The sequence below is a fragment of the Mytilus edulis genome, chromosome 2, assembly GCF_963676685.1.
Source record: "Mytilus edulis chromosome 2, xbMytEdul2.2, whole genome shotgun sequence".
Taxonomy (NCBI): Eukaryota; Metazoa; Mollusca; class Bivalvia; order Mytilida; family Mytilidae; genus Mytilus; species Mytilus edulis.
The window spans coordinates 49,080,596-49,094,270 of NC_092345.1; the positions used below are offsets into that span (position 1 = coordinate 49,080,596).

Sequence of the window (13,675 nt, forward strand, 5' to 3'; positions counted from 1 at the left end):
TTACAATTTTTAAAAATGTTTTTCTTGACTGACCATACCTTTTTTAGTTGGTTGAGTCATGCAGGTATTACACCTTCTTGTACGAACCCTTTCAATCTCTCTTGAGATTGCTGAAGGGTTCTTTTCCTTTTTACAAATTTTATCATTGAACTTGAAATATTTGATAAAAATCAAATATGAAGAAAATCCATGGGAAAATAAAAAATGTAATTTGAATAAAATTGAATTGTATATTTTCAGGTCTATTCCGGTCTTTTCAGATCCACATTTAGGTCTTTAGTGTAACTCTGAGTGGGATCATTTCTGGTTTCAACCCTAGGGTTCAGTGCCCAGTTTGATTGTGTAAGCAGCAATATGCACACCATCTATATGTACCTGTACCATGTGATTGACTTAGTCCATAACTGGCTTTAGGGCTTGGGTTTACTCAACATGCTTAAGTTCTGTACATATGTGCTTGTTTGTTTTCTGTGCTTATGAAATTGGCAAATATGACCCCTTACATTGGTTACAGCAGCATTTAACAAGATAATATGAAGATGCATTAGAACCTAAAAAAAACCAACTCATTTTCGATAATTTTTTGACTATTACCATTATTACAAAATACATTAAGAAATGTTATGATTGAAGTGATGTAATTAGTTACAAGTTTAAAATAAAGTACAGAAAAGGATAATATGGAATTTTTGAATTCCCATGCATATTCATAGTTCAGCTTAATTCCCCTTAATTTCACGCTCAAGTTTACCATAAGCAGATCCAGGGGGGATCCACTGAAGCATGACTGGAGCAGACCTCCCCCTTTAGGTCAGTCAGCCCCCCCCCCCCCCCCTTATGAAAAATTCTGGGTCCCCCACTGTTTACAGATGTCTTTTATCCACTAATGATTTACAAGTGATTATCTGTATCGGTAAAAAAGAAAGAAAGTTAACTAACACAATGCAACATTGCATTTTCAATATAACTTAAGATATTTAATAGTTTTTAACTTGTGGCTTAATATAAATGTTTTGCCGTACATAAAAAGAAATGAATGACGTAAAGCGATTTATGTAAACAATGCTTTTGTAAGGCTTCACCCGGAGAGTAGAAAGAATTAAGTAAAAAGTAATATATTTGCATTTTGGCTTTAACTTTAATGGTTTGTAACAAACACTTGCTGTATTAAATAGATAGTATAAAGAAAACTATATTTGTCATTCTATGGTTGACTGCACATATATATTGAAACTGTTACAAAGATGTTTAATAGTGTTGTCATTCTGACTGGGTTTAATAACAGAAACTTATAAAGTATTATTTACCTAAGCATGCTAAGCTTGCTAAATAATTATAAAGTGATTTTGTCAAACCTTTAAATGTTATTATATAAATATACATTTTCTCTGATGAATTCTTCAATTTAAACGCTTGATAACTCTATCAATGTTAGGTAAGCGCTCGCTGTCCAACCATTAAAAAGGAAATAACCTAATTACTCAACATTTAAATGTCTCAATGATCTTAGTAAAAATATTGGATATATAAAGTGGAGTTACCATGGTCCATTTGGATGTGTTTTTGCTGGGGGTAATGGTATGTCAGTTATTTTATCATTGTTATTCAAGAGTTCATAGTTATATATGTGTGGGATTTTTTTTACAATGTATAGGCCTGGATTAGGCCATGGAAATATGTTTCTATGATCATGATGATTATAGAGTTCATTTCCTTACTTTGGTTTATTAATAATTGTTATATTTTAGTATTTATCTAATCAAAATGTTGATTATTTGTATTAAGTAGTAGTAAAAGTTTTTTTTTTGAAGATTTCCTACTAATTGAAATATTTTGATTATTAAAGAGTCTGTCCATTTGTAGTGAAATGTTCGTTAATTGATTGATAATTAGTTGTTTAACTCTGTGTAAACACAATATAATTGTCTAGCCATGAGCAATATTGGAAATGAAGTTGTAATTATTGATGGCATGTAGATCAGACTCTAATATTTTTTTGAGTTTTAATTTTTTTGTCATGAAACTTTTCCCAGCATGCATAATTCAAATTTCTGTTAATTATCAATAAGCTTGTATTTTGGTACTACATTGTAGTACATTTATATGCTAAGAAACTTAAACTTTACCTTTTCTATTCCTGTTTACTTATATTTATCTGATAAAAAGATAAAACAGTGGGTGCTACATGTGGATCAGGATTTGCTTATCCTATCAGAACACATGAGCTCACCCCAAGTTATTGGTGTGGTATGTGTTGCTCAGTCTTTAGTTTTCTTTGTTGTGTTTTCTGTACTGTTTTTTAGTTTTTCTTTTTTGGTCATGGCGTTGTCACTTTTTTCAACTTGTGATTTTGAATGTTACTTTGGTATTTTTGGCCACTCTTCTTCATACACAGACAATCTCTTCCGTATAATAAATAGCTTCTTATGTATCCTTTTAAAGGCATTGTAGCTTTAAAAAATCTTTGGTGTTGATATTAGCCATTGTAAATAGCAATGCGTTATGATGAATAGAAGCTGATAAAGAACTATAGATGACATATTTACTTATGAAACAGGAATATGTGGTAATACATCATCTTAGTCAACAACACAACAACACAATAAAAGTCAAAAAAGCTTTTAACAATATGTATGTTGTATGTTTGCTTTGTCCTGTTCTGTATATCTCCTTTTCAAAGCTTTATAATAATATATTACATCTGTCTAAGTCTCGACTAACATACCATAAATACAATAACCAACATTATACCATATAACATCATGGAAAATGTATTGAATAAATGGATTAATAGTACTTAGGGAATAAAAAAAACATGTTACTAATAGCCTTGAAAATTACTGTTTATTATGTTGGGTTAGCCTTAAGATGAATTACATCATAAGAATGAAATACATTGTTTCTTAAGAAGATTTAATTATAGAAGCATATTGTTATATAGTTGTCATATAAATTGTATTTTTCATTTACAGATAGCTGGTAATATAATGAAAGGAATAGAATAAGATCTGGAGCATAGAAGGTAAATTTATGTTGTTGAAATTGTACTGTCAGGTCAGGCATTAGAATATTTTTGTTAACCTGACTGACACTTTGAAGTTCCAAGTAAATAAAGGAGGTATATATATGTCAATGAGAAAGCAACCAAAACCACGAAATACCAGGAGAATGTAAAAGTAAACATTTGGTCTTTAGCAATACAGTTGTACATACAACATGTCCAGTTTTAAAATCACCCAGAGTCTTGAAAAAAGTAGGAGTAAATTTAACAGAGACTATCGAAACATTTTAAATTTACCCAAAATCACCCACTAAAAACTAAGAAAGAAAAAGGTTTTTTTTTATGATTTTTTTTTCTCTTTTGGAAGGACTTAATTTTAAATTGAAAAACATACATCTTTGTATGTTTGTACTATATGTGGCATCCATTTCCTTAAACTAGTATTATATTATTGCTTAATTTAGCCCGATTCTTGGTGCAGGATTTTCCTGCTGCTTTGAACTGGCACCAATTTATTTTCTGTTCTTTGCATGGTCAGTTTGTCTTTTTGACACATTCGTCGTTTTCATTATCAATTCTATTACATCTAACTTTTGAATTGTAAATTTATGTAAAAATAGAAATAGAGTGGTTTTAAATGAAACTGTTTTTGATGTCAATCTAAATTCATTTATCTGTCTGGTTATTTATTTTAACCTGCAAGCACTCATATTTTGCTGCACTAAACCTTTCCCTGAAACAATTTGTTATAAAATGCAAATACATTTTGTTATTAGACGAAAAAAGTTGCTCACGGGCATACAAGTATACAGAGTTTTAAAACAAATATTTTTCGTTATGGCTATATGCAGAAACAAACCTTAAAAAGAAAAAAAGAAACTTACCAGTGTCCTTTATGATTAAAATCAGAGATTACAATTTGAAGAAAAAATAGCCTATGAAAATAGTATCTATGAAAACATGTTGACTCTTTTAAGTTCCACTAATATGACTGAACTGAAGTTTTACCCCAAACAATAAACAGATATATCATGTTAAGGAAGGGTATTTGCGAAAAATACCAGTCGAGAGAATGTTAAATTTTTGCAAGCCGTAAGGTGATGAAATTTATTCTCAAGACTGGTACTAAGCAAATACCCCTCAAGAACATCGATGCTATATCTGTTTAATTACACCAAATGTTAACTTTAAAAAAAACGTATTGATGATCTTGACGTTACAAGCGTCCAGTCAGATAAAGTTTATTTTGGCAAATACCACGGCAGAGAGGGTAAAAAAGGCATATCCTTTTTGCATATACCCTGACGGCTTTAAAAAATGAACGATATTCATTTGATAACAGTAAATTGGTGAAAAATACACTGGCTATCAACCAATCAAAACCCAGGATTCTTACATAGGGTGTAATTAAACAAAAAACACAATTACCAGTAGAAGACTTGGACATAAGATATCTATGAAGTGGCAGGTTTATGTACATGTCTAGCCATAAAATATTTATATTACTCTATTACGGTAGAACTAACTCTCTTATGAACAATCATTATGAATTATGAATACAAAGCAATCAGAAAAATCACAATTGTAATACTACCACAGGCATCAATCATATCCGGGACTGTTTACAAATATATGTCTCTTTAATGTTAAACTTTTCCCCATTGCCAAATCAATTCCTTTTGTACAACTAGAAATTGCATACAGTCACAATATCAGTTTTGTTGCAAATGCATCTGGTTTTGTAATTATTTGTTTTCAAAATACATTTCTCATGGGGCTGCTTTCAATGTTTTCCACTTTTTACTTTTCTGCAGCTAAAGGGCCTTGAAACTTCACATTACCAACAATTGATATGTGATTCAGAAGGTTGATATTTGCATTTTGATTTCGCTTGCCCAAGGTTGTTGTTAACCTATTGCATTTTTTTTTAAAATGCCTAAGGTTGGTATTTAACTAATGTAATTACATTCTGATTTCACTTGCCTAAGGTTGGTGTTAAACCAATTGCATTCTGATTTCACTTACCCATGGTTGGTATTAAACCAATTGCATTCTGATTTCTTTAGCCCATGGTTGGCGTTAAACCAATTGCATTCTGATTTCACTTGCTCAAGGTTGGTATTAAACCAATTGCATTCTGATTTCTTTAGCCCATGGTTGGCGTTAACCCATTGCATTCTGATTTCTTTAGCACATGGTAGGCGTTAAACCAATTGCATTCTGATTTCACTTGCCCAAGGTTGGTATTAAACCAATTGCATTCTGATTTCTTTAGCCCATGGTTGGCGTTAAACCAATTGCATTCTGATTTCACTTGCCCAAGGTTGGCATTAAACCAATTGCATTCTGATTTCTTTAGCCCATGGTTGGCGTTAAACCAATTGCATTCTGATTTCACTTGCCCAAGGTTGGTATTAAACCAATTGCATTCTGATTTCACTTGCCTAAGGTTGGCATTAAACCAATTGCATTCTGATTTCACTTACCCATGGTTGGCATTAAACCAATTGCATTCTGATTTCACTTACCCATGGTTGGCATTAAACCAATTGCATTCTGATTTCACTTGCCCAAGGTTGGTATTTAACCTATTGCATTTTGATGTCATTTGCACACTGTTGTTCTTAAACTCATTGTATTCTGCTGATATCATTGCCAAAGGTTGGTGTTCAACTCATTGAAATCTGATTTATCTTGCCCAAGGTTGCATGGTGTTTAACCTATTGGTTTCTGATTACTTCTGCCCAAGGTTGGTGTTAAACTATTTGCATTCTGAGTACCGTAACCACTTGCCTTATGCTGTTCATGCAGCTAAATTGAAAGTGTATCAAATTTAAACTCCCCCTTGTCTGATTTTAAATTTAGAAATTATTGAGAAAGGAGGATTTCAGCTCCCTCAGACAAATTTGACCTTATATATATGGGTTTTGCACTTATATTTATGTCTTTTTTTGTACATATAGCTCATCAGCTGTTTTGATTCTTACACATCCGTGTCACAGTCTTGAATATTGGGATTTGAGCTTTCCTGATGAAGGTTATATTAATCCGAAAAAAAGCACTTTGGGTGCATGAATTGTTAAAGTGTTGTTTACATTTTGTACAAACAAACAATTTAAAATTATTTATTCATTGTAAACAAATTCACTATTATCAGCTGTCGGTGGTTATGTTTCAATGACAATGGCTTATTATATGTTACAATGTAACAGGAAATAGGGAAGTAGGAAGGAGGAAGTCTACCAAACAATACAAAACAATACATATTGTATTAAACAGTCACCGAGTTAAGGACGGAAAACTCATCACTGAAAATCAATTTCATATTTTTAGCATGATTGAGGTTAGTTTTGAAGATTAGTTTTTTTTGTTTTTGTGATTATTCAGATTGGATTTTTTATGCAAATCTTTAAATTCAACGATCATAGAATCTTATCTTGAGAAAGAATAATAATACAGTGGGTTAAAACAATTTTAGTGATAAATGTTTAATTTTTAACCGGATTTTTGTGACAAAAATGTTGGTTATTGATTTGGGGATGTACGGCGGGCGGCCGGGAGGTCGGGCAGTCGGGCGATCGGGCGGCCGGGCGGGCGGCAATCAAATGTTGTCCGTGCATTAACTCATGAACCGTTCAACCAAAGCTTTTAAAATTTTAATATGTTGTTACTGACAACTAAATGAAGGTCCCATTCAGGAGTTATGGTTCTTGAAAGATTGAAAAATGGAGTTTCCAGTCGTGTCCGTGCATTTACGCATGAACTGTTCTACCAAAGCTTCCCAAATTTTAATATGTTGTTACTGATGACAAAATGGAGGTCAAGTTCAATAATGACGATTTTGACTTTTACCGTTCAGGAGTTATGGTTCTTGAAAGATTGAAAAATAGAGTTTCCAGTTGTGTCCGTGCATTTACGCATGAACTGTTCTACCAAAGCTTCCCAAATTTTAATATGTTGTTACTGATGACAAAATAGAGGTCAAGTTAAATAATGAAGATTTTGACTTTTACCGTTCAGGAGTTATGGTTCTTGAAAGATTGAAAAATGGTGTTTCCAGTCGTGTCCGTGCATTTTCTCATGAACCATTCAACCAAAGCTTTTGAAATTTTTATATGTTGTTACTGATGACAAAATAGAGGTCAAGTTCAATAATGACGATTTTGACTTTTACTGTTCAGGCGTTATGGTTCTTGAAAGATTGTAAAATGGCGTTTCCATTCACGCTGTTGCATTTACTCACGAACCATTCAATCTAAGCTTTTCAAATTTTAATATGTTGATACTGATGACAAAATGGAGGTCAAATTTGATATTGACGATTTTCACTTTCACCATTCATCAGTAATGGTTCTTGTGATATTGCCAGGACACAAATAAATATTAATAAATCCGGTTTGCTGTCCTTGTGACAGCCTCTTGTTATTTATGGATTTGGGGGAAAATTTTGGTTTTTGCACAAAGTTAATTTTGTGCATATGGTTTTGACAAATTGTATGTACAAACATATATATAGAATATATGTATCTTGTTGAATAGTTTAGTTTGTGGTTCACTGATTTTCATGAAGTCCTAGAAATGAGTGTTCTTAATAGATGATGAATCTACAGTATACATGGTATATACACATATATTATACACATATATATGAATAAGTACAAAATGTACAAAACAGTGCAATTTATAATTCAGGTTGAAAAAGTTTCACCTTTATATCTGTCTCTTTTAAGGAGTATTTATTATGTGGTTCTGTGTATCAATGTGTAAGGACAGGCTTGTTGTAGTCTGCAGTTTTCCCACACATATTTTAAATGTGCATAGGTGATCTCAAATGAATAAAAAGATTGAGAAAAATGCATCTACAGAACATGATTTGACCCACTTTAATGATATATAAAACTAAATCAGATTATATTAAACTCATATGTTTTTTTCAAGGATAGATTAATTTTTTTTGTAATTAAAAGGTATTTTACTATTAGATTTAAATACATTTATTGTTAGGAAGAATAAAAAAAAAAAAATTTTGTAAGAATTATTTAGTCGACTTTAAAGCATGATCAGCACAAAATGATCATTATCCAACGTATTTAAGTCTCCTTTGTACTGAATAATTACCATGCCTTGAAATGTTAAATTTAACCTCATTGTCCTCAATATGCATGAAATTTTTGCTTTTGGAATTAAGCATTAGATTGATTCAATCGAGAATGACTTAATCAAGTTTGACCAGACTGGAAAAAAAAATCTTATTATTAAAGGAAATAAATGCAAGCATTCTAGTTTTACTGCCAAAGGATAGTGAGTAAAGGAATACATTCCCAAAGTATAGTGGTTAAAGGCATGCATTCTTGTTTTAACTGCCAAAGAAAGTGGTTAAGGGAATGCATTCTGGATTTATTATGCTATGTGATAGTGATCAAAGGAGTTTATTATGATTTTCCTAGCCAAAGGATAGCAGTTGAAGGAATACATTCTGGTTTGACTAACCAAGTGATAGTTGTTAAATGCATTTATTCTCGTTTTACTTGCCAAAGGATAGTGGTTACCGTCTTAGGAATGCATTTTGGTTTTACTAGCCAAGTGATAGGGGTTAAAGGTGTTCATTCTAGTTTTATTTCCCAAAGAATCTGGATGGTTTCCTGTCTTAAAGTTGCATGGGTTTTAGTTCTTTGCCTTCTGGTTTCATTGCCAAAGGTTTCATGGTTTATGACCCCACATTGACTGGCTTTCTTGCCAAACGGTTTCATGTTTTATGACCCCACGTTGACTGGCTTTCTTGCCAAAGGTTTCATGGTTTATGACCCCACTTTGACTGGCTTTCTTATCAAAGGTTTTATGGTTTATGACCCCACGTTGACTGGCTTTCTTATCAAAGGTTTTATGGTTTATGACCCCACGTTGACTGGCTTTCTTATCAAAGGTTTTATGGTTTATGACCCCACGTTGACTGGCTTTCTTATCAAAGGTTTCATGGTGGTTGACTTCATGGTGACTGGCTTTCTTATCAAAGGTTTCATGGTGGTTGACTTCATGGTGACTGGCTTTCTTATCAAAGGTTTCATGGTGGTTAACCCCATGCTGACTGGCTTTCTTGCCAAAGATTACATGGTGGTCAACCCCATGCTGACTGGCTTTCTAGCCACAGGTTACATGGTGGTTAACCCCATGCTGACTGGCTTTCTAGCCAAAGATTACATGGTGGTTAACCCCATGCTGACTGGCTTTCTTGCCAAAGATTACATGGTGGTTAACCCCATGCTGACTGGCTTTCTAGCCAAAGATTACATGGTGGTTAACCCCATGCTGACTGGCTTTCTTGCCAAAGATTACATGGTGGTTAACCCCATGCTGACTGGCTTTCTTGCCAAAGGTTACATGGTGGTTAACCCCATGCTGACTGGCTTTCTTGCCAAAGATTACATGGTGGTTAACCCCATGCTGACTGGCTTTCTAGCCAAAGATGACATGGTGGTTAACCCCATGCTGACTGGCTTTCTTGCCACAGGTTACATGGTGGTTAACCCCATGCTGACTGGCTTTCTCGCCAAAGATTACATGGTGGTTAAACCCATGCTGACTGGCTTTCTTGCCAAAGATTACATGGTGGTTAACCCCATGCTGACTGGCTTTCTTGCCAAAGGTTACATGGTGGTTAACCCCATGCTGACTGGCTTTCTTGCCAAAGATTACATGGTGGTTAACCCCATGCTGACTGGCTTTCTTGCCAAAGGTTACATGGTGGTCAACCCCATGCTGACTGGCTTTCTTGCCAAAGGTTACATGGTGGTCAACCCCATGCTGACTGGCTTTCTTGCCAAAGGTTACATGGTGGTTAACCCCATGCTGACTGGCTTTCTTGCCAAAGGTTATTTGACATATATTCTAAAGAAATGATGAAGAACGTCTTCATAGAACGAAATCTTTATCTAAACTACATGTAGGAATACAATAACGTCGCTAAGTAGCGACGTCGAATATAAAGTTACGTAATTACCGCGGTAAACGACGTTAAGACGTTTACCAATTAAACGAAAATGTCTATAATAAAAGAATGTAAAAGTATTTACAACATTCTGGGGGCCTCAAAATGAGTTTACTGTTCATATTTCAAGAGGAAGTTAACAATTGGCCGTGTAGTAATAAGTCCATTTGGTTCTGTTGATGCGTTCATATTGTCCTCTATGTGCATAAAGTTCTCAGGTGATATTCTCCTCCCTTGAAATAAATGTGACGGTGTCAATTGCTCTGGATCTCGGATCCCGCGTAATGTACGATACTGGGCGATAGTTGTAAACGCTTTCAATCTCCGTAAAATCTGTTCGTAACATATTTGCATTAACAGTGGGTGGTTTGTAGTGAATACGGCTTGTCGTAAAGTTCTCTGATGTCTTGATTTTCTCAAGTTCTTCATGTCTGTGCGGGGTTAAGATATTCATGATTGGTGAAAATGACGGACTGTAATGTTCTGATGAATTTCGATGCATTGGCCCAGATAATAAGTAGCCTACTTTCGATTTCACTGCGGTTGGTCCCGGTCCTCGAATAACTTTGTCCTCTACAATATCCCAAAAGTAATCAGCGCCAATTAATATAGAAACTTCAAAGTCCTCGTCACGTGATACAGGGTGTGCTAATTTAAATCCATTTAAGTACGGAAAATGTGACTGATTTCTTGCGTATGTTTGTATAGGGTGAGCAATCTTTGGAACGATAAGTACATTAATTGGTATTAATTTTGTAGTCTGGGCTCGTAAATAAACAGTAGCCACTTGAAGATGTCTTACCTTCGTATTTGTTTCACCGAATCCGGAGACCGTTATATCTTCATTTCTCACGGGTTTCAAGTTTAATTTATCTGCCATATCCTTGGTAATAAAACTGCGCTGTGCACCTTCGTCGAATAAGGTGTTTGCTTGATTAAAATGGGTTTTGTCGGACGAGACTGTAACTATCGCGGTTTTCAAAAGTACTTGAGCTCTTACTGATGTCGTTAATGATTGCATGCTTGCTACTGAGAGATTTTCTGAGTTGTAATTTTCCGTTTCTGTTTTTGCTTCGTTTTGCGTATATTGCTCCGCCTTATTGCAAATACTTGTGTGATGTCGTTTACCACAAATTTTACATGTATTTATTGATTTGCAGTTTGCAATTCTGTGTCTTCCCAAACAATTAAAACATAACTGTTTCTCCTTAACTGTGCGCTTTCTGTCATCAATATTTATTACCGTCATGCATGTAGTTGGAGCGTGAATGTCGTTACAATATATACAGGGTTTGCTGGTTAAATCTCTGTTATTTGATTCGTAGTTTCGTTTTGTACTTACTATAAATGCTGACGTAGATGTATATTCTGATTCTGATTCATAACAACTTACGGACTGACCTGCTTCTTGGATAGTAATTTCATGCTGAATTGCGTCACGTAGCAACTGTAAATTCCATCTATCATTTCCATTAACGCGTACCATATTTTGTCGGATGTTTCCGGGAATTTTATTTAAGATAATTGGTACTAGAAGGCTCCCGTACGATTCATGTGTTTGTCCCATTCCCTCAAGACCTCGAATGTAATTCTCCATACTGTCGTAAAAGTTCTTTATGTCTCTAATATTCGCGGATGGACTAGGTAGACTAAGAAGGCTTTGCATATAGGCATTCACAATTTTGTGGGGTTGACCAAATCTCTGTTTCAATACATGTAGGGCTTGAGCGTAATTTGTGTTTGTAATTTGTAATCCTGAGATGCACTGGCTTGCTTCTCCGTACAATTGAGACCTTAAATAGTTAAACTTCTGAACGTCGTTTAAGGACAAATTTTCATGAACTGCTGCACAAAAGGAATCCCAAAATGGCTGCCATTCTAGTATATTTCCTCCGAACGTGGGTAGGGTAAGCTTTGGTAATTTATGGTACATACTAGAGTTTGAAAATGTAGATGAAGAATTATTTGCTGGCGTGAAACTTACTGGAGTCGGGTTCATTTGGTTGTTTGAAAGTGTAAATTCTGTGGCGTGCGGGTTTAATTGTTGTTGTTTCATAGATGTTGTGTTATCTGCTTCCCGGATTACTTTTGCTAATTTCGTTAAAGTAATTTGAATATCAAATTCATACCTGTCGGCTTCTTCTATCTCTTCTTGAATATCCTCTTCCGAAATTTCTTCCACAATTTTGTCGTTGAGTTCCGAAATAACTGTTTCCTTTTTCCGTATCATTTCCCTGATTGACATAATTTCATTGACATCGTATTCCTTTGATAACTCCTCGAAATTTCCGCTCACTCGCTTCAGTAGTTTCGTGACTGCACCACGATGTCCAGCTCGAATAGCTTTGAGTTTAGAACTCATCGTTCTTTTTGTCACGGCACCAATTTGACATATATTCTAAAGAAATGATGAAGAACGTCTTCATAGAACGAAATCTTTATCTAAACTACATGTAGGAATACAATAACGTCGCTAAGTAGCGACGTCGAATATAAAGTTACGTAATTACCGCGGTAAACGACGTTAAGACGTTTACCAATTAAACGAAAATGTCTATAATAAAAGAATGTAAAAGTATTTACAACAGGTTACATGGTGGTTAACCCCATGCTGACTGGCTTTCTTTCTAAACATGCTAAAGTTTTCATGGTGGTTAACCCCATGCTGACTGGCTTTCTTGCCAAAGGTTACATGGTGGTTAACCCCATGCTGACTGGCTTTCTTTCTAAACATGCTAAAGTTTTCATGGTGGTTTACTCCTTGCAGACTGGCTTCTTGTCAAAGGTTGAATGGTATTTGAACCCATGCATGCTGGTTTCCTTGCCAAAGGTTCAATGGTGGTTTAAATCCCTTACATTCTAGTTTCCTTGAAAAAAAGTTGTATGGTTTTTAGCCCCTTGCCTACTGGTTTCCTTGTCAAAGGTTACATGGTGTTTGACCCAATGCTGGCTGGCTTTGTTGCCAAAGGTTTCAATGTGGTTAACTCCTAGCAGACTGTTTTTTATGCCAAATGTTGCATGCTGGTTAACCCTTAATGCATACTGCTTTCCTTACCAAAGTTTGGTGGTACTTATAACCTCTGGCAATTTGGTTTTGATGGCAGATTGAGAACTTGTCATTTCAAATCATTTTGTTAACATCTTTTAGTCTCATCTCTAGCTCTGTTTTATTTTAAAGTAGTGACTATATTTCTGTATTTTTAATTACCTTTCAAATAACACTTATAAAAAAAATGATGCAATTATACCACATCTTATATTTATATGATCTGTATTAAAATATAGATGTTGTGACCTACAATAGTTAGACCTATGTCATAGTCACTTCTTTAGCTATTCATGTCACTTAGTGACATAAATAGCTAAAGAAGAATTTAGTCCATGGAAGTTTATATATAACTTTAATAATGGGGAGTACAAGACAATAAACTAGTTAAAAGTTGTTAATATGTCAGCCCTTCAGTGTTCGAAATTAAAAACTCATGAATTGCTTTTATTACCCAGCTAAACTATTTTGATCTAAAAATGCTTTTATTGCTCCTTTGAATGCAAGATTTTCACATGTAGACTGAAAAATTACTACATGAACATCATTCGTTATTATATCCCCTTGTTGAAAAAGATCTAGATATTTCATGACCTTGACTAACATGACTAAACCAAGTATAATTTATATTTCAGTATTTGTT

The 13,675-nt window shown here is 34.4% G+C and overlaps 2 protein-coding genes across 10 annotated transcripts in view; one reads left to right on the plus strand and one right to left on the minus strand.

Annotated features, from left to right (window-relative positions):
* The window catches only part of LOC139512349 (uncharacterized), a 51,047-nt gene that overhangs the window by 17,947 nt on the left and 19,425 nt on the right, over positions 1–13,675 (plus strand). For 6 of the 9 annotated variants that reach the window (XM_071299914.1, XM_071299921.1, XM_071299915.1 and 3 more), the window contains one exon: positions 2,973–3,022. The gene's annotated coding sequence lies outside the window, so the exon portion shown is untranslated. Of the gene's footprint in view, positions 1–1,460; positions 1,579–2,972; positions 3,023–6,160; positions 6,345–13,675 lie in introns of those variants that run through there. The other 3 variants (XM_071299916.1, XM_071299923.1, XM_071299919.1) reach the window with 3 other exon arrangements.
* Positions 10,201–12,348, minus strand: LOC139510888 (uncharacterized). Its single transcript, XM_071297432.1, has one exon. The coding sequence runs from the start codon at positions 12,346–12,348 to the stop codon at positions 10,201–10,203; it is 2,148 nt and encodes a 715-aa protein (XP_071153533.1).

Coding starts and splice junctions, on each gene's coding strand:
- LOC139510888 (XM_071297432.1), bottom strand. CDS start 12,348: ATGAGTTCTAAACTCAAAGCTATTCGAGCTGGACATCGTGGTGCAGTC.